Source organism: Uranotaenia lowii, chromosome 1 (genome assembly GCF_029784155.1).
Source record: "Uranotaenia lowii strain MFRU-FL chromosome 1, ASM2978415v1, whole genome shotgun sequence".
Lineage (NCBI taxonomy): Eukaryota > Metazoa > Arthropoda > Insecta > Diptera > Culicidae > Uranotaenia > Uranotaenia lowii.
In genome coordinates, this window is record NC_073691.1 from 208279886 (window position 1) to 208302117 (window position 22232).

At 36.7% G+C, this 22232-nt stretch overlaps 2 protein-coding genes across 2 annotated transcripts in view; one reads left to right on the forward strand and one right to left on the reverse strand.

Moving 5' to 3' along the window:
• LOC129745758 (5-hydroxytryptamine receptor 1-like) overlaps positions 1-22232 on the reverse strand; it is a 197029-nt gene that overhangs the window by 17588 nt on the left and 157209 nt on the right. The gene's annotated exons all lie outside the window — the stretch shown is intronic.
• On the forward strand, positions 10685-12425 carry LOC129738337 (uncharacterized). The gene is made up of 2 exons (XM_055729522.1): positions 10685-10727; positions 10780-12425. Exons 1-2 carry the CDS (start codon positions 10685-10687, stop codon positions 12423-12425), a joined length of 1689 nt encoding a protein of 562 aa, XP_055585497.1.

Here is a 22232-nt window from a genome sequence, read left to right on the forward strand (position 1 = left end):
CAAAACACTGTCAATAGATTCGCGATGTGAAAACTAGGGGCGCTGCAGTAAATGAAAAAATGCCACCAGATTCTATGTGAAACAGACTTTATTGTCCATTAAGTGAAACATCCGGTAGTTTGCTGTACAGACACGGAATACGTTCTACTAGTTACAGCAAACTCATAACCACAATCACAGAAGTTGTTCGGCGTGATGGCTAAATTTACGCACTGATTTTGTATGTCACTATCAATTTTTTAACCTAAAATTAGAATAGTTTTAAATGTTAAAATAAAATTTCAGCTTGAAGCTGTCCTACTGCTGTCAAGACTAAGCATTTTTTGAATTGATAATTCCGCCCGCAACAGCTGTGTGGATATAAGCTTATCAAAAATTCATTACACTTTTCGGAAATCATCAATCCTAATGCACGACTCCTGCCAACATCAAATAGCTGCAACGGCCTCGGTAAATTCCATTGTTTTTATAGCATTCAACAAACGGACGAATCTCTTTCAGGAGAGAACACCGTTTCGTTAAAACCGTTTAAAACCGCTCGCCATTTTCCCATAACGTTCGAAACAGGAAGGCCCCTTTTTCTCGGAAAGCTTCAAAGTTTCACTTCACTTCACTAAATTAATGAACTTATCCTTCCCCTTCTTGTCTTGCGCTGAGCTATGGCGATGCGGTTGTTCATCCGTCGTTGTCTTCGTCGTCGTCCGTCAGTGGTTTTTGGGGAACTCGTTTTCTTAGCATAGCATTGCCCAGCCTACTGGGTGATTTTATTTTTGAAATCGTAAATTTTCGGTTGGTGATCATTTCTAACTACTAGCCTAGACTAACTAGACTTCACAACCTTTGAGCAAGTTCACTCGTGTTGGGAAAAAGTAGTAGAAATTTTGACACTTGTAGCACATTTTGAAAATTTTACCATGCAAAAATGTTTTCAAGATCTTTCTAGGAAAAAAACATTTAAAATTGATTTTTGAACCCAAGTCTCCTACCTATTAGTGTGAAAGCATATCCTAAAGTGGCTGTCTGCGGTCAGAAAAACGGCGGAAAAAAGACCCGAAAAAGGTAAATATCAGGGTTTTAGGCGTCAAGCTTCCTGTCTTATCGATATTTCGCCATCCATCGGACGAAATCATCAGACACTGTCTGTAGAAGAGTGAGTATCTGAAAAGTTGTTAATACTCGTGCACTTGAATGTTAAAGAATTTCATCAATGATTTTCAATCTTCGGATCGCCGGAAATTCTTCGAAAATCGATTTCTAAAAGATATCGAAAAAATTTCATCCTACCTGCTCTCTTCTTTAATAAGTTGAAATAATTCCAAACAATCAATTCCCATTCTTAACTGGCTTAATTGAGTGTTCACAATGGAAACCGACTGGCCAATGTGTACCTTCTACAGTCGGTTTTTCAGAATCCAATTGGGAAAGATTCGGGTATGGATACGAAAAATGCAATCGAAATAGGTTTCGATCAAATGGATTTGCTGTCTTTCCGAGCAAATAAATTCTCCTGATTCTCATTTTTGTGTCTTTCCATTTTTACTTTTTGTGGTGCTAGTAGAATCCAAGTTTTTAAATCCACAAAGAAGATACTCTCTCTTCATTTTTCTGTTCATTTTTTTTATTTTTAACTTTAAAAATATTTGAAAAAGTCAATTTTCAGAACAAAACTTGAACTTGAAGATATTTTTTTAAAATTGAGAAAAGCTGACAAAAATTACACTATAAGCTGTGATAGATAGTTTAGATGTTATTCCAACTTTGTCGTAAAAAAATACAAAACAAAGATTAATGGTTGATAACGAAGCGTTTGAAATAATTCCACAATTTTCACAAGGAAAAAAATCCCCAAAACTATTCACTGAAGGCAAACCGGCATAAATGATGCTATTTTACATTTCGCTGCATCCCGGAATGAGCAAAGTTTTGCGACACTATCAATTGCAGCAACAATCCAGGCTGGGTGAGGACGAGAAAAAAATATTGCACCTTCAGAGTGGAGAAAATTCAAAATGCTGGCACATTGGAGAAAAAAAAACTTTCAAACGAACATTCATCTGTCCCATAGAACTATGATAAATGAATACGTGGTGAAAGTTGCTGGATTTCCTACCATTTTTAGCATCCATTCTGCATCCATTTTCCTCTTTTCCTAGGGGACGCAAACAGAATAAATTCGCTAACGTGTTTTCGTTGGCAGTGCTGCCAATGTTGCCAGTGCAGTTTTTTGAAGATTTTTCAAAACCTGTCAAAGTTATACTAAGAAGCTTTAAAAAATTGCAAAACAACAATATTCTTGACAAAAAACTCAAATATGAAAAAATGACAAAAATGACAAAAATGACAAAAATGACAAAAATGACAAAAATGACAAAAATGACAAAAATGACAAAAATGACAAAAATGACAAAAATGACAAAAATGACAAAAATGACAAAAATGACAAAAATGACAAAAATTACAAAAATGACAAATTGACAAAAATGACAAAAATGACAAAAATGACAAAAATGACAAAAATGACAAAAATGACAAAAATGACAAAAATGACAAAAATGACAAAAATGACAAAAATGACAAAAATGACAAAAATGACAAAAATGACAAAAATGACAAAAATGACAAAAATGACAAAAATGACAAAAATGACAAAAATGACAAAAATGACAAAAATGACAAAAATGACAAAAATGACAAAAATGACAAAAATGACAAAAATGACAAAAATGACAAAAATGACACAAATGACAAAAATTATAGTTTGGTGAAAATCTGACAAATTTAAAACAAAATTTGCTTTAAAAAAATATTAGACATTTAATCAAACAAAAATTTACTTTTTTGTTTGCCAACACTTCCGTCGCTGGAAACTCCAAATCCCATGGCTGCTGCTAAAAAATAAAAGTTCTCATCCTTTTCACCTTACCGCACAAAAAAAAGTTCTCTTAACACCACCATTGCCCAACAAACGTGGGACCTCGTTTCCATTTGAAGTCCAGGCCCCAGAAAAAGCGAGGTGTCATGGAACGGTTGCAATATCACCGGGAAGGCGGAAAACAAACGATTCTGCTGGGTTATGAAAACATCATACAAAAACCACACAAATTCGAGAGAGCTGCTGCTTCTGCAGTTCAGGTGAAACTTTCGAGGATCACATTTCGTTATAGGATGGTTTGTTTTAGGTGTTTTTTGTTCAACTTATTTTTTTTTTTGATGAGCACGAAGGGATTTTGTTTCCATTTTCTCTATTTAGTAACTGGAAAATGGCATTCCTAGGTGCGGTTATTTCTTCTGTTGATTGTCCCGGTGCAATAAAGAGCTGTTTGGAACATTGCCGTTGTACGGAAACAAAAACATAAATAAGCGATGTCACTTTGCGGTATCCAACTAGGATTAAACCGATGGATTTTTGATCAAACTTTTCTTTCGAAGCGAGATGAATCGGTGTAAAATTCGTTTAAAACTTCGTTCCATCTTTCCTATGAGTGTTTTTTTTTCTGATTTGAACAAATCGTTTAGTTTATTTAGTTCCAGTTCAACGAAGTTTAATTAAATTCATGAAAATAAGTTCCTAAATTCATTGCAACGGCAGACAATGCAGCAGTACAAAAATTAAGTCACGTTCGGCTATGATAATCAACCCCTTCCAGGGAGGGATCCGGGATGCTGTTAGTAGTCGTTGTTGTTGTTCCCTCTGTGTCATAACTTTTACGAAGCTGACCGGTTCCCATAAAAAGTCCTATCTGCTGCGGGCCGGTGTCAGCATTTTTCTTTTCCGGGACGGATGTATTTCTGCCTTTTTTCTCCCTCTTCACTCTATCCTCCTACAGCAACAAATAGAAAACCTCCGAAAGGGTGAAGGCAGTTGTTGTAACGCTTCTGTGCTTTCTTGATAACCGTTGATTTTCGTTTCATTTCGCTAAGGGATTTTTTCCTTTACACTTTCCATTTTTTCCCCAGCTTAAGTATCAACGATTAAAACAGCACCAGTCTGTCGTGGAAATCCTTTCAGGTTCAAGATGTTCATGTTAGTTTTTTTAGTCTCAATTTTTCTTAATTTATACGAGCCACGTTCGGAATTAATTAACGGTTGACGAAGCGAAAACATGTGCGCTTGAAAAATTGTCCATGATATCAAAAATGCGTCAGATATACTTTGCTTTAATGTTAAAATTTTGAAAAATATATTTAAAATTGAGATTAAAAAGCTATCAATACAGTTTCAACTCGTTTACGTGGACTCTGTGTATTTTTATCAAACGAACGAAGAAAACAAAAATATTCAAAGCTTGTGAGTTGGGAGGACCGCAAAGAAAACAGCGTGTCAAGAAGACAGCTGAAAAAAAAGGTGAGTTGAGAGGACAGACTAAGCTTGCGATTTGGGAGGACTGCAAAGAATACAGCGTGTTGAGAAGACAGCTGTATAATAAAGGCGAGTTGAAAGCACATCCTAAGCTTGCGAGTTGGGAGGACCGCAAAGAATACAGCGTGTCGAGAAAACAGCTGAATAAAAAAGCGGTCTACACTTGCTAGTTGGGAGGACCGCAAAGAAATACAGCGTGTTCAGAAGACAGCTGTATGAAAAAAATGGCGAGTTGAGAGGACAGCCTAAGCTTGCGAGTTGGGAGGACCGCAAAGAAATACAGCGTGTAGAGAGGACAGCCTAAGCTTGCAAGTTAGGAGGACCGCAAAGAAAACAGCGTGTCGAGAAGATAGCTGTATAAAAAAAGCGAATTGAGAGGACAGCCTAAGCTTGCGAGTTGGGAGGACGCCAAAGAAATACAACGTGTTGAGAAGACAGCTATAGAAAAAAAATGGTGAGTTGAGAGGACAACCTAAACTTGCTATTTGGGAGGACCGCAAAGAAAACAGCGTGTTGAGAAGACAGCTGGATAGAAAAGGCGAGTTGAGTGGACAGCCTAAACTTGCGAGTTGGGAGGACCGCAAAGAATACAGCGTGTTGACAAGACAGCTGTATAAAAAAGGCGAATTGAGAGGACAGCCTAAGCTTGATAGTTGAGAGGACCGCAAAAAATACAGCGTGTTGAGAGGACAGGAGGATAAAAAAGGCGAGTTGCGAGGACAGCCAAAATTTGCGAGTTGGGAGGACCGCAAAGAATACAGCGTGTTGAGAAGACAGCTGTATAAAAAAAAATGGCGAGTTGAGAAGACAGCCTAAGCTTGTGAGTTGGAAGGACTGCAAAGAAATACAGCGTGTTGAGAAGACAGATGGTTAAAAAAGGCGTATTGAGAGGACAGCCTAAGCTTGCGAGTTGGAAGGACCGCAAAGAATACAGCGTGTTGAAAAGACAGCTGTATAAAAAAAGGCGAGTTGAGAGGACAGCCTCAGCTTGCGAGTTGGGGGACCGCAAAGAAAACAGCGTGTCGAGAAGAAATCTGAATAAAAAAGGCGAGTTGAGAGGACAGCCTAAACTTGCTATTTGGGAAGACCGCAAAGAAAACAGCGTGTTGAGAGGACAGCTGTATAAAAAAAAATGGCGAGTTGAAAGGACAGCATAAGCTTGCAAGTTGGGAGGACCGCAAACGAAAACAGCGTGTTGAGAGGACAGCTGGATAAAAAAGGTAAGTTGAGAGGACAGTCTAAGCTTGCGAGTTTGGAGGACCGCAAAGAAAAACAGCGTTTTGAGAGGACATTTGTATAAAAAAAAAACAGACTACGAATTACGAGTTTGGAGGATCACAACGGGAAATCAACGGAACCAATGACATTCTGTGGATCTCTGTTAATGCGAATGTTTTGTGACATCTTGCAGATGAAATGATGAGAAGATAATTCGAGAAAATGAGATAATTGAACGGATCCAAGAAGAGCAGAGGATGTTTTTGTGAAATACTTCGAAAAATTAAAAAATAAACAACTGAAGCAAGACATCGTCTAACAGCAATACTTCTCGACTCTCCAAGCTTTTGTAAAACCTTGTGTTTTTTCGGAAGGGTCACTGGAAGGCGAACTGTTGTTTGATTCTTCAAGCGACATAGTGCTGTTCATGTGGCATGATTCAAGTTCCCAGAACCTTGAAATCATTTCTTCCAAATTAACTGTCGAGCTAACAAAACAATCTGTTCGCTCCAAAAACGTTGACCTTTCAAACAAACTTGCTGGAGTTTTTCCAGAAACAACTCAGCCAAAAACGGTTTCCTGAAGCGTAGGACCATCTTCCGAAAGCTTCATTTTTCCAGATCGTAGCAGATCAAAAAAGTATTCTGCACCAATAATCATGTCGATGTGACCTGGACTCCAAAACTCAGGATCAGCCAAAACCATATTTGACGGAATCCTGCAACGCTGCAGTGACACTTGTTTCACAGGCTGCGCACTGGTGATTTTTTGCAAAACGTGAAACTTTATATCTTCACAAAATTAAGAAATTTCGGGTAAACGTGGCAGAATTCTTGCTTCAACAGACCTTTTTGACGTAACAGACGCGTTTCCAATTCCCTGAACTTTTAAAAAGTCAGAAATCGCTCTGAACTTCAGCTTTCTCACAAAATCTATGGTCATATAACAAAATACACAAAATACACAAAATACATGTATTGCATTAAACGTGTGAGAGTTTTCTGTTGTTAATTGTGGTTGAAAGTGTTGAGTATGTGTCTGCATAATTGGGTAGGAGTTGGTTACATTTTGTTGTGCAAACGAGCTCAAAATTGAATCTTGACCTTGTTGATTTGATCTAACAAACATCTGATTTTGATTTCGCCCCGAAGAAACTAAACGATTGCTTTTACTAGGTTGATTATTGACTGTCGACTGGTTTTGTGAAACGGAGCCTTGACTAAACAACTTGTTGTGCAACATGGAATGATGATTTTTGTTACACCCTCTCTGCAGGAACTTTTAGTACACTGATCTTCAAAATGTTCAGATCCAAAACAGTAGATGCAATGTCATCTTCAATTTGTTACACGCTGTTGCTGGGTGATACGATTTTCCACAAAACACACAATTATATTGATACCTCGAAGTTGTATGCACAGTAGTGCGCTGACGACGAGCTTCGTTGTCTTCCGACCTTTTAGGCACAATTGATTGCAACACCAATGCCTGATCTCGCAAAAAGTTCATGACAACTTTGTACGATGGAACTTCCTTCGAGTTATGGTGGCTCTTCCATTGTCGAAGGGTGACGGAATCCAAACGCGAACAAACCATGTACGCTAAAATCGTCGACCACCTCTCCGTATCCTCACCAATTTTTCCCATCATCTGAACGTTTTTGTCAAAATCACTGATAAGATGATTCAACGATTCGCCATTTTCGCTCCTCAAGGGTTCGATGGCAAACAGGGCATCCAGATATGCCTTAACGATTAACTTCTTATTTTCGTATCGTTTTTCCAAAATGTCGCAGGCTACATGGTAATTGTCTGAAAATATTTGGATTGAGCTTATTTCTAGCAAAGCTTCTCCACTTAAAGCTGGCCGTAGATACGTAAACTTATTCACATCAGAAAGCTGTTCGTTATTGTGGATTCAGCTGGTAAACATGTGCCGAAATGGAATCCAATCTCGCAATTTTCCACTAAAGATTGGTAGCTTGATGTCCGGAAGCTTCACTCGAGACATTGTTTCAGACCTTTCTGCAGAGTTAGATGAACACAATGATTCCGATTTTTTGGGACGCAACGCTATGAGGGAAGCCTTAACACTACAATATTGCGCCTCAATCTCCAGCGTTTCTTCATCAAACTTCGCTTCCCGTTCGGCCGCAAGCATCTTTAAACGCCGCCTCTTGTCTGCTTGGGTTCCTTTACATCAGCTTAAGAGTCTTCCAGATCTGCGTCATCCAACAAAACTTCCAATTTTTATCTTACCACGTAATACTTTTTCATGGCAGACTCCAGAAGACCCAAACGAACATCAATTTGGTTCTCATGTTGATCAGCATTGTAGTCTCGAACGAACTTAGAAACTCCTTTGAAGGATGCTTTCAGTTGACGCTCTTGTTTTTTCAGCAAACCCGAATCCTCCATTTTCGAACAAAACAAACTAAAAAACGCTGATCGAAACCCAAAAACTTCGTATCAGTATCACACAGACTTAAATTCAGCTCACTAGAAATTTTCCAACAATATCAGACACGTAACTGCAACTCACTCTTCAAACTTTGTTTCAAACCGGCACAACTTGTCGATAATCAAACCAGCACTGTCGTCTAAAACTGCTCAATGTTTCATAAACGCGATTAAAAAAACGAACGAAAACCAGTCAATTGACAGAAACTATCCAAAATAATCAACAAAAGCAAAAACTGATTAAAAATCAGTAAACCAAACGATAATCAGAAACCAATGCAAAAGTCGGTACACAAACTCGAATTCGAACTAATTTAATAATCAGTAAACTATGTAAATCAAATTCAAAAAGATCAATGATCGTGGTTGATCAACAATAGCTCAACTACCCTAATATACTCAAACTTTAAAATTTATTTGAACCACAATCCTATTTATACTGGTGGCAAGCAACCACCAACATGCACTGTACTTATCTGTTTTCCAATCCAATTCCGATGTTGACCAAACTCGGGCCAAAACCCGTGAAATTATTCCAATTTTAAAGCTTTTGTTTCGTATTCAAATCTCGTTGAGATCCACTGGAAGGCGATCGTACCGCAAACCAAAACACAATGGCGCTGTTGCTTCTTTTCAGCAAAATGCCGACGCAAACCCAAAAACCAATCACTGAACCACCAGCACAAAATTTCCGAACAGTCCAAGAAAAAAACACTGATTCGATTCGGTTCGAATGGACCAAAATGTTCTCGATCAACCCTCAAATTAAACCTTGTGGACTGTAAAACTCTAATCACTGGGAGGGGATCGGTCACACTACACTTCGAATGCACTTTATTCCCGTTTTCGACCGTGGGGGAAGCTTTCAATTTGCCCGGACTTGGTGTTTCGGATCGATTAGAAACGCGTCGACACTGCTGTTGGTTGGTAGGTAAACTGACTGTATTCAATTATGCTTTGTTTACGTCTCTCCCAATAAACAGAGACGGTGAATTGGTGAACGGTGAGTTCGTGAGTGACTCCGCTCATGCTTTGACATTTCACTAGGGGTGCGCAAAAAAAAATTAAAATTATTTTCATTTTCAAACAATGGGAATATTTATCAATTCTCTCGCAAACTGAGAACTGTAAAAAAATTAAATTAAATTTAAAAAAAATCCACTTAGCTTATGGGTAGATGGAGCTCATCTCCGAAATCGAACGCCCGTCTGGTTGAAAAATACTCCTGGGTTGATCCGGAGGGCGTAGTACCGGCCCTTTCGCTTCAGTCACTTCACTTTTAATACCTGAATAATAGGCTTTACACTTTTGTAGATTCTTCACTTCACTTTTGGTACTAATCTTAAAAAACTGAACTTTCAGTAAAAATAGCCAGATCTTATCCACCTTTCGAACAAATTTCGGAAATTTTCTGGCACGTAAAAGTTTTCCGGCACACCAGCAGGCCGTGCTGCCAAACTCCGATTTGTATGATAAAAAACAGGTGTCCTTAAAAATTTTCCCAAGTATGTTGAGAAGACAGAGATTCAAAAGAAGAACTGATACTAAGTTTTATGGCGGTTTAATAATCTAGCAATGAGTGCTATTACAAAACATGCAAAAGAAAGCATGAAGCAAACTTCTATGCTTGTGTTTTATTAAAGTTTAAACAGAGCATTCATAACTCTTTCAAAGCAACTAAAACAGCATGCACCTATTTCAACAACTTCATGCATTCATGGCACGGTACTTCAGGTTTTACTACTTTGTTGAATTTTCAAGACGATAAATTAAAATGGAAAGCATCACAAATCGATTAAAATGTAAATTTTTCGTTTAAAACAAGTTTGCTCTTTGATCAGAAGTACTTTTCTATAAGTTATATACAGCAGCTTCGAAAGTTTTAAAACCGCTTTTAAGAAAAGCTTCTCCCTGGCGTCGAGATAAATTGGGAAGGGTATCAGCGTCTTTGAATATGCAATTAGCGCCCAAAGAGTTGGCAAAGAGCACAACAGCAATTTGAACTCTTTTTGCAATGCAACATTTTCTTATGTTTGCGATGTTCTTATCTCTATTTCTTCGAACAATCCAACGACCCTTCGTTTTTTCACTAAAAATCTGAAGAACACACAGCTACCTAGCAACTAATTGTCACTATTTGAATGGCCTTAAATTTCCTGGTTCCTTCTGTTTCTCCTAAATATTTGGAAATATGATTTCAACGTTCTCTTTTTGGCGGAAGGGTGTTTAATCGGTATAGCGCACGGCACCCTTCCAAATAAACGAATTTCAAATCAAAATCTCTTTTTGGCGTTGAAGGATATGGTAACCCTAATCTAAATCGATAAAATGTTAAAACAAATCGAAAAAATATTTAACAACAGAGAGTCAATATGAAAAATAATAAAGACAAATGAATAACATTATAAGTATTTTTGACATGTGTAAAAGCTAGATAAAGAAGTCTATAAAAAAAAATTTCAAAGACAAAGTTGCAACAATGACGCACTCAAGGAACCCAAACAAACTCGGTTTATTTACAAAATATATCTACTGTTTGAACAATCTTTGTTTGCAGTTTCTGGCAGCAAACATCAACGAGAACCTTTTATAGCGCGCAACCCTGAAGGTGAAGTTATTCACGTGGAAGATTGCGGAAGACCTTGTTATGTCAGAAAATGAAGTGGGTAACAATAGTTTGCTCAATCTTGGTAATTTTATCTTCAGTGAGTGCTGGGAAAAATTGCGACATATCAATCACAGAGCTGGCCAAGCTGCAGGATATCCTGGAAAACATGGATAAAACCATTTACAGTAGAATCGAAGATCAAAATAGTGACTCTGAATGCCGCAAACTGCTTAAACAAATCAACTTGAGATTGCGATCGATGACGCAGCATTACAAGCTCATGAACAAAGGATATACTAGTGACGAACAGCTGAAGGAAATGGTTAAAGGCTATAAGAATCAAGTGAGCACCCTGGAAGGCGAAATTGCTCAATTAAAAGAACACATCGAAGCTGATCAACGGAAAATTATCGATGAACTAGAAGAGCAAATTGGAGAATTGGATGAAACAGCAGGTAAACTGGAAAACAAACTGCGTTTCGTAAAATCCAAAGCAGATGAAGTCAGAAAAGAGCTGTGCATCGAATATTTGTCTTCCAATAATTTGGATAACGCCATCCACCATATGAAGAAAATGACTTCTCGTTACCTCATGAACATTATTCACACCATGGTTGAGCACCATAAAACTTCCAACTTTGTCAATCTTATCCTTTTTGCTGCTGAATATCCGGATTTGGACGATCGAGTAGAAGCATTCATAACTCTTCTCAACATCTCATTTGTCGACATGAACATCAAAGAGAAGGATTTGGTACTAATTGAAACAATGGTTTATCGATTGCTCGACCTGGTCGTTGATGGATCTCAAATCACCGACGAAAAGTTAAACCAGATGAACCAAAGCTCGCACGTATTCGCATCCATGGCATCCGGTTCCTATAAGAAATGGATCGATCAGCTTTCAGAAGGAATGTTGCAGGATTTGAAGGTACATTTCGAATCATTCCATCCGAAACAAATCGTTCATTTGGATTCTTTTCTGAAGCGCAAATTTCTTGAGTTGACGGATAGCATGGCAAAGTTTGATATGATAAGAAATTACGTCAAGCTGCTAGGAATGACCCACGGAATCAATCAGCATAGAGGGGCGCTTATTTTGCTGGATCAAAAGATTTCCTACACGCTGATGACGATTATGTCAATCGGTATGGACGATAGTTATACCAAATCTGAAGAAATGAAAACTATCGTAGAAATGATAAAACCAAAACTGCCCGAAAGTTTACGAGTCATTGAAAATTGCACAAAAGCGATACAAATTTTCCAAAAAAAATCCAACAAATGTATTCAAATATCCAACCAAGTGGTAAAACAATTCAAGGATGTGTTCCAAAAAAAGCAAGTTGGAAATCTTCAAAAAATTGTTGTAACGGGCAAAACAGCCGATTGTACTACGTTCCAAATAGTGCCAACTCCGGATAAAAGATATGTTGAATTGAAAACTGCCGATGGAACCGCGCTTTCGGCAATTGATTCATTTACGCCCGGAATTGTTTCCTACACCAGCTACGTGGGAGTCAAACAGGTTCCCTTGCCGGGGTTTAAGTCAGAAACCGATTCCCGCTGGTTGATTGAGCCGAACTATAGGAATAATACCCTGAAGATTACTTCTGAATTCAATGTGTACTGGCATAAAAGGACAAGGGACTACCTGATCACAGAGCGGATCGATAATGCTGATACGGTGGTGCTGCAAAGATACGCCTATTACCAGGTCGACTTTGAAGGAAGAGAACGGCTGTCGGATTGGATTTTGAAGTGTTCCAGTAACGCATGAAAAAAAATTAAAAGATATTTTATAAGGAAGTACATTTTGAGTAAGAATATGAATTTTTGAAAGGTTATGAGCAAATAAAGTAGACACAAACACTGAACAGTTATCAGCGTTACTTCACTAATATTTCTGTATGAGGCACAAAAAAATGTGGATTAATAGTCACATAAACTAAAAACTATATATTCTTTCATGTGGAGCATATAAGTACAAAAAGTTTCCTAAAACAAGTAAGTATGAATAAAGAAACTTGTTTATGTGCATGGTTAAGTGCCAGTGTATTTTCATTGAACAAGTCCTTAATGAAAGTTTTTCTAACTTGCATAGTAAGAGCAAGTTCACTGGTGTTGGGAAAAAGTGGTAGAAATTTTGACATTTTGAAAATTTTACCATGCAAAAATGTTTTCAAGATCTTGGGGCGTTGTATTTTTTTACAACACTGTTTCTATTTCAGCCGTATGTGATAGAAATATTGCTATTTTTGCATCACAGCATGCGAAAATACAACACGTGTTGTAAAAAATACTAGAAGGCCACAGATGTTGAAAATGTTTTTACATGGCAAAATTTTCAAAATGTACCGTAAGTGTCAAAATTTCGACCACTTTTTCCCAACACCAGTGAACTTGCTCTAAATAATATTATCAATCAGGATTCTTCACCATTTCAAATTAACTTAGTGTAAAAAAGGATTCTTGACATACGGAGGAGTAGGCGTTGACTTGATAGCAGCACTCGCATCTTTTCTCCGCCCACGAAATTTTCAAGTTTTAAAAGTGAAAATTATGAAATAATAGAAAATATTTGATAAAAAAAATTGTTTCGGGATGGCCCGAACACGTATTGTATAGGTTGTGGTGCGATGTTGAAATTTGGCATGTTTTGCTGATTTTTTTCAATAGCCAGCTGGGAAGGCGTGGGTTATTATGGTGTTTCTGTGCTACTATGCAGGAATTGGTCCCCCGGAATTGAAAATATTTAATTTAAACTAGATATCGTTCCATATGTGTGTATGTTGTTGGCGAGAATGGTTTGATTGAAAGAATGGAGTGTCGCTTTTTATTTGGAAAATAAAACGATTAATTAAAAAAGATTGAGGGAAGTGAGTTTTGCGGCCATCACAAAAAAGTGTTGTTTTTACCTGTGACAGCCAAAGGATGTTGCGGCCTGCTGTGGTTATTAGTAATAAAAATGAAGAAAATGGAAATTTCGACAACTTCGTCAAGAACAACGCGTTGAAGATCACACGCTGAGAAAAAGAAGTGTGTGCCTAACATACTCCAGATTTCCGATGGATTATGGTGAGATTTCTTGTTGTTTAATTTTTCTAATCCTAGCTTCCAAGAAGTATATCCATCATTGTACTGTTCAAACTCTGAATCATCCTTCTAGTTCAGGTGAGCTCTCTGCACCGAGAGAAATTGTTTTTCTGTTTTGGACGTTCTCCACCATAATTACATTGACTTGTCACTGAGTGCATTATGTTACCACACATTTCTTCAGTAGGAGCACTTGAAATAAGAATGTCATCCATAAGAACTAATTTGTGATTATTCAGCTCTGGTTATATAAGCCAATGCAAGATGTGTGTAGTCACCCCATGCTACCGATTATAATGAGCTGGTGATATAAAATAAAATGGAATACTATTTGTATCGTAACCATAGAGGCGAATCTACCAAGCAAGCCTCTCTAATAAAAAAAAATTAAATTAAAATTTGTATCGTAAACTGATACTAATTCTTGTCAAGTCATTTCTTCTCGTCAAGTCATGTAAAGAGATGTCAAAATCGCGAGTTTTCATACTCGCACTTTGCCCTTCTTTGCAGAACGATTTTATTTCGTTAAAATCAAACTGCAATGATGCTATCGATAGTTCAATTCGGAAAGCATCAGGAAGGAAGCTTCGGGTAAACTCGGCAGGAGTAAACAGCAATCGGGCGAAACATCAGCGAAACGAACGTACAGTTCTGAAAAAATCGTTTTAGTTCGGCAGCCGAACACATCAATCGGACAACGCATAGGGGCGTGGCTAAAAGTGATAGATACAAGGGAACAGGAAACGAGCGAGAGAAGGGTGCGAGGAATGTTAACTCGGTCCGTCGGGCAACGATCGCTCGTGTGCATTCGTGTACGGTCAGCTTCGTTGTTGTGATTTCATTCCTGCGAGGCATGGAAAACATCAATGCAAAACTGTTTTCTTCGTTTTGTGCACATTGATGTGATGATTGGAACAAAGATGAAATCAATCTGCAAATAGCAAGTTAAACTCGGAAGAAATCAGCCGAATGATTCTTTCCGAGGCGAGTTTACGCATCTCTGGTCATGTATAAAGGTCAGGTTACAATTGTGATCGATTTGGATTATCTGAAAACGCTCACTGTAGAAGATAGTAAGTTGCTATCGAAATACCGGTATCTGAACTTTTCATTTACCGTGGTTGAATTAAAAAAACCTTTCGATTGATTTGATTCAGTTGAATCATTCAACCAAGTAGGCTCTCAACACAAAAGAGTGACCATCCTACATAGTAATTGATCCACAGTGGCAGAAAACGGGATGTTACGCCGTTACTATTCGTTCAGGTCAATGAAAAGGACGAAAATCAGAACAAAGCGGGAAACAGCAAGAGCTACAGTGCCAACATATTCTGAAAACTATGGTTAACGACTTCCAATTTCCAAACACATCCGAAGGAGCGGATCGTGGAATGAAGCTAAATATTTGTTCTATTTTATAATAGATTGTCGCAGCTTGAATTATATTTATTTTTTGGGTCCCTGATCTCCAGTGCTATCGGGAATACATTGCGTGAAATCATAGTCTTCAAAAGTGAATGGATAGTTAACAATGGTATATTTTTACTGTATATATTCGGCATTCTCGAAACAGAGATGTGGCGCATTCGCTCTTCACTCAATTCGAAGCAAAATTCTTATTCATATGATCGATAAGGTTTTGAAGTTGTTAATTGCTTCAATGAAAAGTAGCTTAATTTAAAAAAAATCTGTCTCTTGGTTAAAATTTAGTTTTAATAATATTGAGTCAAAAGCTTGATCATCATATTGTTGACTTATTGTATTAGAACCTATTTTTTTAATCTCGCTTTTGTTTCCTTTCAGTTTCTAATACTGCCATAGGTATGCCATATGTGTTAAATTTCAAATTTAAATAATATTGATTGTTTAGATATATCAATTCATAATATCAGGACATAACAATTCAATAACATTTCTAATATCTGACGATTCACTTATTAATTTCAATAAGTTTCAAAACAGTTTTCTTAAGAAATCTTTAAAAACTTATATTAACGGGAGTGCCACCGAAATGCTTATTTTATTTGATTATTTCAGAAAATAAAAATAATCTTGAGCCGTCATTTTTTTTTCATCTTTTCGTAATGAATTATCAGCATATCTTTAGTTTAACATTTCTTTCTCAATTTAAATATTTTTGATGATTATTTTATTCATTTTTTGATCGTCTTAGAATATCTCAACTCCTTGATGTTTCTTTTCAGGATCCTCACGCTTTTAAACCATTTCTTATTTTTCTGTATTATAGCTGCATTTTTTATAAATGAATGTGAACATTGTAACTACTTTGAAAAGAATAATTTCGATTATTTCACGGAAGTTCGTAAAATATCGTAGGTAAATGTAAGTTTGAACTGTTAGTTGATTTGCAAAAATGATATGTATGTGCATTATAAGGATCTAATTTTGAAAAAAAAAATCTTAGTCAATTATCGGCATAATTCATCGGCTTAACATAAAGTCATACCGTTTCTGCTGCAAAAGTATTGAAAAGGACTGACTTTTTTATGTTGGTTCACGAACCTGGGAAAAGTGGTGAAAATGGGACGTTATACTTCCAGAAAATCTGATGTTATTCGAATAAATCTTTTTTATTGAAAAAAATAATTTAAATTAAATGATGTTAAAAGTATGTATTAATCCGCTAATTGAGAGTGCATACATATCTCGCTTGAATACTATGAATACACAACTTTTTCGGTTGATTTGTTTTCCCCGTGCAATCGTGAAATCAACATGAGGCAAAGAATTGAATTGCATTGTTGTGTTGTGTTTCAAAAAACGATCTTATTCAGTTATCACATAACAAGTTAAAAATTTAAAAGAAAAAACAAGGTTCACTTCATCCATCAACAAAAATGAAATATTTTAAATATCTCTTTATAAATGTTCTTCGAAGTTTGATACAATTAATTTTACCTTGAAAGGTCGTTTTTTTAAATACATTAGTGGATCAGGAATAAGAATTCAAGAGTTAGTTATAAGTGAATTTTAACACATATTTTACTTCACTATTAAACTTCTTATCATTGCCTCAAAGATAGAAATAGGAGTTTCATTATGAAAAATATAGAAGCATAGGAGGTGTAGGAAAACTCGATCGCACCATTTAAAAAAATGGATCCAGATATATAACCTTTTTCCTACTAACACAACTCTTTCCTTGGATATTTAGATATATTTAGATTCGCAGACGAATACCTAGTCGGTTTCTATATAGTTGGTGATATTAACTTCTTTATAATATTTGTTTCTGCAATTTTCAAAATAAGTTTTAAGAATATATAAGGACAAAAGGTTGTTGATTGATGCTATATATCCTACTATCCTACTAACAATCTTTCCTTCATTCCTCATTGGCTACTAGGACGTGGCCGGCGCCATTATTGATCAATTTCAAAGGGAAAGCATGGGTTTTGTGCATTGTGAATGAACTGCTATTCCCAAGCATCATTCTTTTGGCCCTTGCACAAAACTGATGGTCTCGATCAATCACGGAGTAGCAACCATAGGCGAGGCAGAACTTGTTTTGCTTAGCCACGTCAGCGATCATGGAATTTCAAGTGCGTAAGTTGAACAAAGTCTAATCAAATATGTTATCAGAAGCTTTAAATGAATGGTCATATCTCCGCACTTGAAGTTCATAGATTAAAAGACAGATATTCTGACTTAAAATTTCGAATTTCGAATTCCTTGTTATGACGTACCTATATTAAATCAGTTAAGAATCTGTAAGAGAATCTTCGATCATTCATCGAGTGTATTAAATCGGTTTCTAGAAGCTTCGGTATATTTGGTAGACCTAAGTCGATTTGGGGTCATTTTCGAATTTCTAAAAAACTGTCAATGACCGTAACTTCACAGTTATAACCGAACACAAAAACGATGAATTGACTTGACTTGGCTAGTTTAAAAAAAATCACGTTCGTTTTCCAGAAAAAAAGTTAAATGTTCATATTCAAAGCTAAAAGCTAAAATTTACTCTCTACTTTAAATTTTTGCTAAAAATTTTGGATGAGTTTAGACCAAAGCACATTTTATTAGAGCTCACGGTTTGATACATTCGGGAATGACCCCAAATCGAATCAGTCCATGCTCATATGGTTATCAGTCCTCTTATTGAAACATGTTATTTTTCGTGGAAATATATATATCAGAGAAAATCAGGCCTATTTTCAAAAATCAGGGAAAAAAGAGGCCTATCATGTTGTCAAGATGTGCCTTCAAAAAATCAGCCAAATCCTGAAAAATCAGGCATATTGGCAACCCTGTATATGATGGTAAGTAACGACAAACCAGAAGCTATCAACCATGTGCGTGCTCAGCAAAAATACCGTGTCAATAGGTGGTGATAGAGAATCAACAGGGAGGTCAATAGTGGGCAAAGAACACATGCGAGCTATACATAGAGTGTATCGATGGGGGATCCAGCAGTCGTCATGCTATTTCGTCACGTTCACCGTGGTGTAATTTAAAAAACGCGTCTTTGCACTGAAGCGGAAATTTCGGGTTCAAGTCCTGTCGGTGAGCCGTTGTATCTTTTTCGAAATATTCATGATATTTACGGCTGTTCTTTCTTTCTTTGCTATCTCATGTTTCGCTGATAATTTCCGTCACTTTTGAAAACGGGGAAATATCGACCGCCTCAAATTTGACGAGCTTTTCTAATACACTGCATACAGCTATAAACAAAAAACAACAAGTTGATGCTTTTTATGTGGACTTTCCTATAGTATTCGAAAAAGTACCGCACGAACTCAGAATCCGGTAAATCGAACGCCATGGATTTCCGTCGTGAGCTACAACGTGGTTAGAGTGCAACCTAACTTGAAGAAATGCCAAGCATTTGTGAACTTAGGAGAAATCGCGCTCCAGCCGTATTACGTTCCATCCGGAATCCCCTAGGGAAGTCACCTAGGCCCACTCATCTTTGTAATGTATGTAAACGACCTAGCTTGGATTCTGAATTCTTCAAAGTTAAAGCTTAGTTCTTTTAGAAATGGGACAGTTACAAATGCCTGTATCTCAAAAACCATTCGTTTGAACGAAATACTTTCTATGAAGGAAAAGTAGGCAATGTTATGATATTTCATGAAAAAATTTGAAAAAAAATATTTACCGTTTTTTGTAAAAGAAATTTCTACTTTATTCTTGGTGTCTCCCATTGGCCGGCGCACACTTTTTTCTGTCATGGTATTGATCAGTTTCTCCAACTTATACTTTGTAAAATCTATATTTTAGGTGGCTTCACCTTCCTTCTTCAATTTCTGATACTTTTTGGTCCAATACTTCTCTGGAAACTGGAAACTGGAAGCATTTTAGTGGATACAGTTGTTTCGAAATGAACAAATTTGGTTATTTTTTATCACATTTTTGAACGTTTTTTTTTCGGTACCGGTATTACAGCTTAAGAGCTTTGGAACTATCAAAAAATGGCTGTTTGAGGTTGGATTTCAATGAGTCATCACTAGGCAACACTTTCAGCTTATCGGAGAAAATTGTTTTGGACATTTCAGCGATCTACCCTTAGCTTTTCGTTTATTGAAAATTAAAAATGCTGGTATGAGACTTGCATTCCTTGATGATCCTTAACCGTTGTTGCCGATCATCTGCTTCACTCCAATGCTTGATTTGAACTTTGTGGACATTATTGACAGTGTTTGCATACTTATCCACCACATAAACTCAGTAATTCTTTGAATAATCAACGGTTTTTTCAGCTATCAATTTGATAATGACGAATTTTAAAGGAATCTGTGCAAAAATTTTTTTTTCTTTTTCTCAAGCATCGTACATATCTCAAAAACGCGTAAATTTTAAATTTTGAAAAAAATAGGTCGAATAGTATTTTTTACAGGCAACAAAATGCTGTTCAAATTTTTAATATCCAATAACTAGTTAACGAGCTATTAGCAAATGAAAGTGTCCCATTTCTAAAAGAACTAAGCTTTATTTTAGGCAAACGATCTAAAAATCTACAGTATTTTTGGTTCACTAGTGTGTTGTGCAGCCTTCCAAGCTGACACCTCGACACCTCTGGACTGACTGGTGTGGATGTCACGGGATGTTAGCTAGCACGAGCATGTGCAAATGTATAACTTTTTGAAAAGAGTTGTTACAATCTAAGATTTGGGCGTAGATTTGATCAGAAACTGGCTTTTACGAATCACATAGAAAAAGCCTTTGCCATTTTAGGTTTTATCCTGAGAAAAACTGCTGATTTTGGGGATTTTCATTGCCTTAAATCGATTTGGCTTGCCTTGGTTCGTAGTGCACTAGAATATGCCGTGATATTTAGTCTGAATTCCTCTTCAGGAAGCAAAAATCTAAAGTACTGAAAGGAGTCGGAATTTTTTTTTTTGGACTTTGCACTCCGTCGAATGATCTGTCGACCAATGATCCTCATTGGTTCAACTTATCCATGTATATGTTAAAAAGTATTATTTGTAGTGAAAAATCTTAAAAACCTTTAACTTAAGAAACGTCTGAATGTTTTCTGTCAAAGAAATCATAAGTTCATAAATAAGTTTTCTAAAATATTCAAGAATTACATACGCTTAAACGATCTGGAGAGTACAGCATTTACCAACCTGAAACGAAAATGAAACGAGATATATTAGTTTCATATAATTACAAAATCCCGAAACGTTAAAATTTAGAAACATCGAAATCAATAACCTGCATCTATTATTTTCGCGATAACTTCAACTAACGTTTAACAATTTTTCAGGCTAAACAATTCAAGCGAACCAGAAACCACCAGAAACATTGGCACCAATAAACTCAACTTAAGTTAATGGGCACACAGTCAGCACAACCGGCCATTTGAGAAATAATCTTAACGAGTCTTTGTTTCGCGAAAAACCCGCGCCCAAAGCTAAGTTCTGTTCAGTTATTGTGTAGCCACAAAATGGTTCAATCTAATCACCCTGGAGGCAAATTTTTCGAACCAAACCAACAACCCACCCACTATGAATTTTGCCATTTTTGAGTGGGTTCAATTTTCCGCGTTCCCAACTAATAGAAAAACTTTTCCAGTCGAATTTTGGGTTCAAGTTTTGTGTTTGTGAAGGGGGATGAGAATTGGGAAGAAGTTTGAGAAACTGACATCGGAAACCATCATTAGAATCATCACCCAAACAGCATCAGCAGCAGCAGCAGTTTGCCCGAAACAAGCCATTAGTACGGAAATTCTTGGCACTCACTGAGAAGAGGTCATCAGCTATGCTTAAGTTTAAACGGGTGAATCTTATAAACGGTTTGGATCGTGGGGCAAGGAAAAGATGAGAAGATTGAAAGTGATGTTTCTATTTGAACATTTTTGTATCGATTTTAAAATAATTTCTTATGTACAAATGTACACCCAATAAAAGGTTGCATATCTTTTGGAAAAAGATTTTAATTTTATGAAGAGATTAACCACCGTAATTTTTGTTTTGTTACTTTGATTTATCGGCCTAGCGGTGAAAAGTGATGTCCTTTTTAGTAGGGACATCTAAAGATTAGGAAATTTTTATATAGATGGATAGAAGGTTAGAAGAAATGAAAGATGGTGAAAATGAGCGGGTAGAATTTGTCTAGAAGCATTACCATCACATACCAAATTTTTTTTTAAAGAAATTTTAAGAAATATTTGTAATATTTTTTTTAACAAGTTTAAGATAACGAGCTCATTCGACTGAAAAGTTAAATCCACCATGAATAGTTGCTTTTCAGAAACCCCTTAAGCGAAATTTCACCATCGAGACAATTTGATTCATTAAATTATGGCTCAAAAACTGACCCCAACAACTGTTCAAACTCACCGACAAACCCCAACCCCAAAGAGCTCGCACACAGCAAACTTTCAAATCTTCTTCGGGGTAACTAACTACTATTACCCAAGTTCTATCGTTGTTGTCAAACGTTTCCGGTGCAAAGTCTTGTCCTGTAGCCACCTAAATGCTCTCCCACTTTCGCTTCCTGCCCAGCTAAAACTGCATCACGAGCACAACCCAGCTTCCTTCAGAAGGTAGGTAAGGAGTTTTAATGAATAGAGAACGATTTTACGGTGTGTCGGCGAAAACTTTCAAACGCTTTGACTACGTCGTTTCAGTCTTCGGTTGGTCTTTCGCATTTCCTGTTTGAGCACCACTGCTAGTACCGTCATCATCATCATCGAACGGAGGAAGTTTTCAGAAAGAAAGCTTGCCCGACAATTGATATTAATTAAGATCAGGACAGGGAATTAAATTTCATTATCCCCCCGGTCAAGTGGAGCTGACCGAGACTTCCGGTTAGAAGATTTTCGAAATTTCTAGAGGAAAGTTTTTTTTGTAGATTAAATTTAGGTGTTAAGTTTTGAGGCACACTTTCCACCAAAATGTGTCTTCATAAGTTGAGATTCCTCGATTATATGTATATAAATACTTGGCAGAAAATTTCAAACTAACCTCACTGTGCCATCTGGAGTAACTTTCCAACTAAAGTTGAATGAACTGAACTACTCACT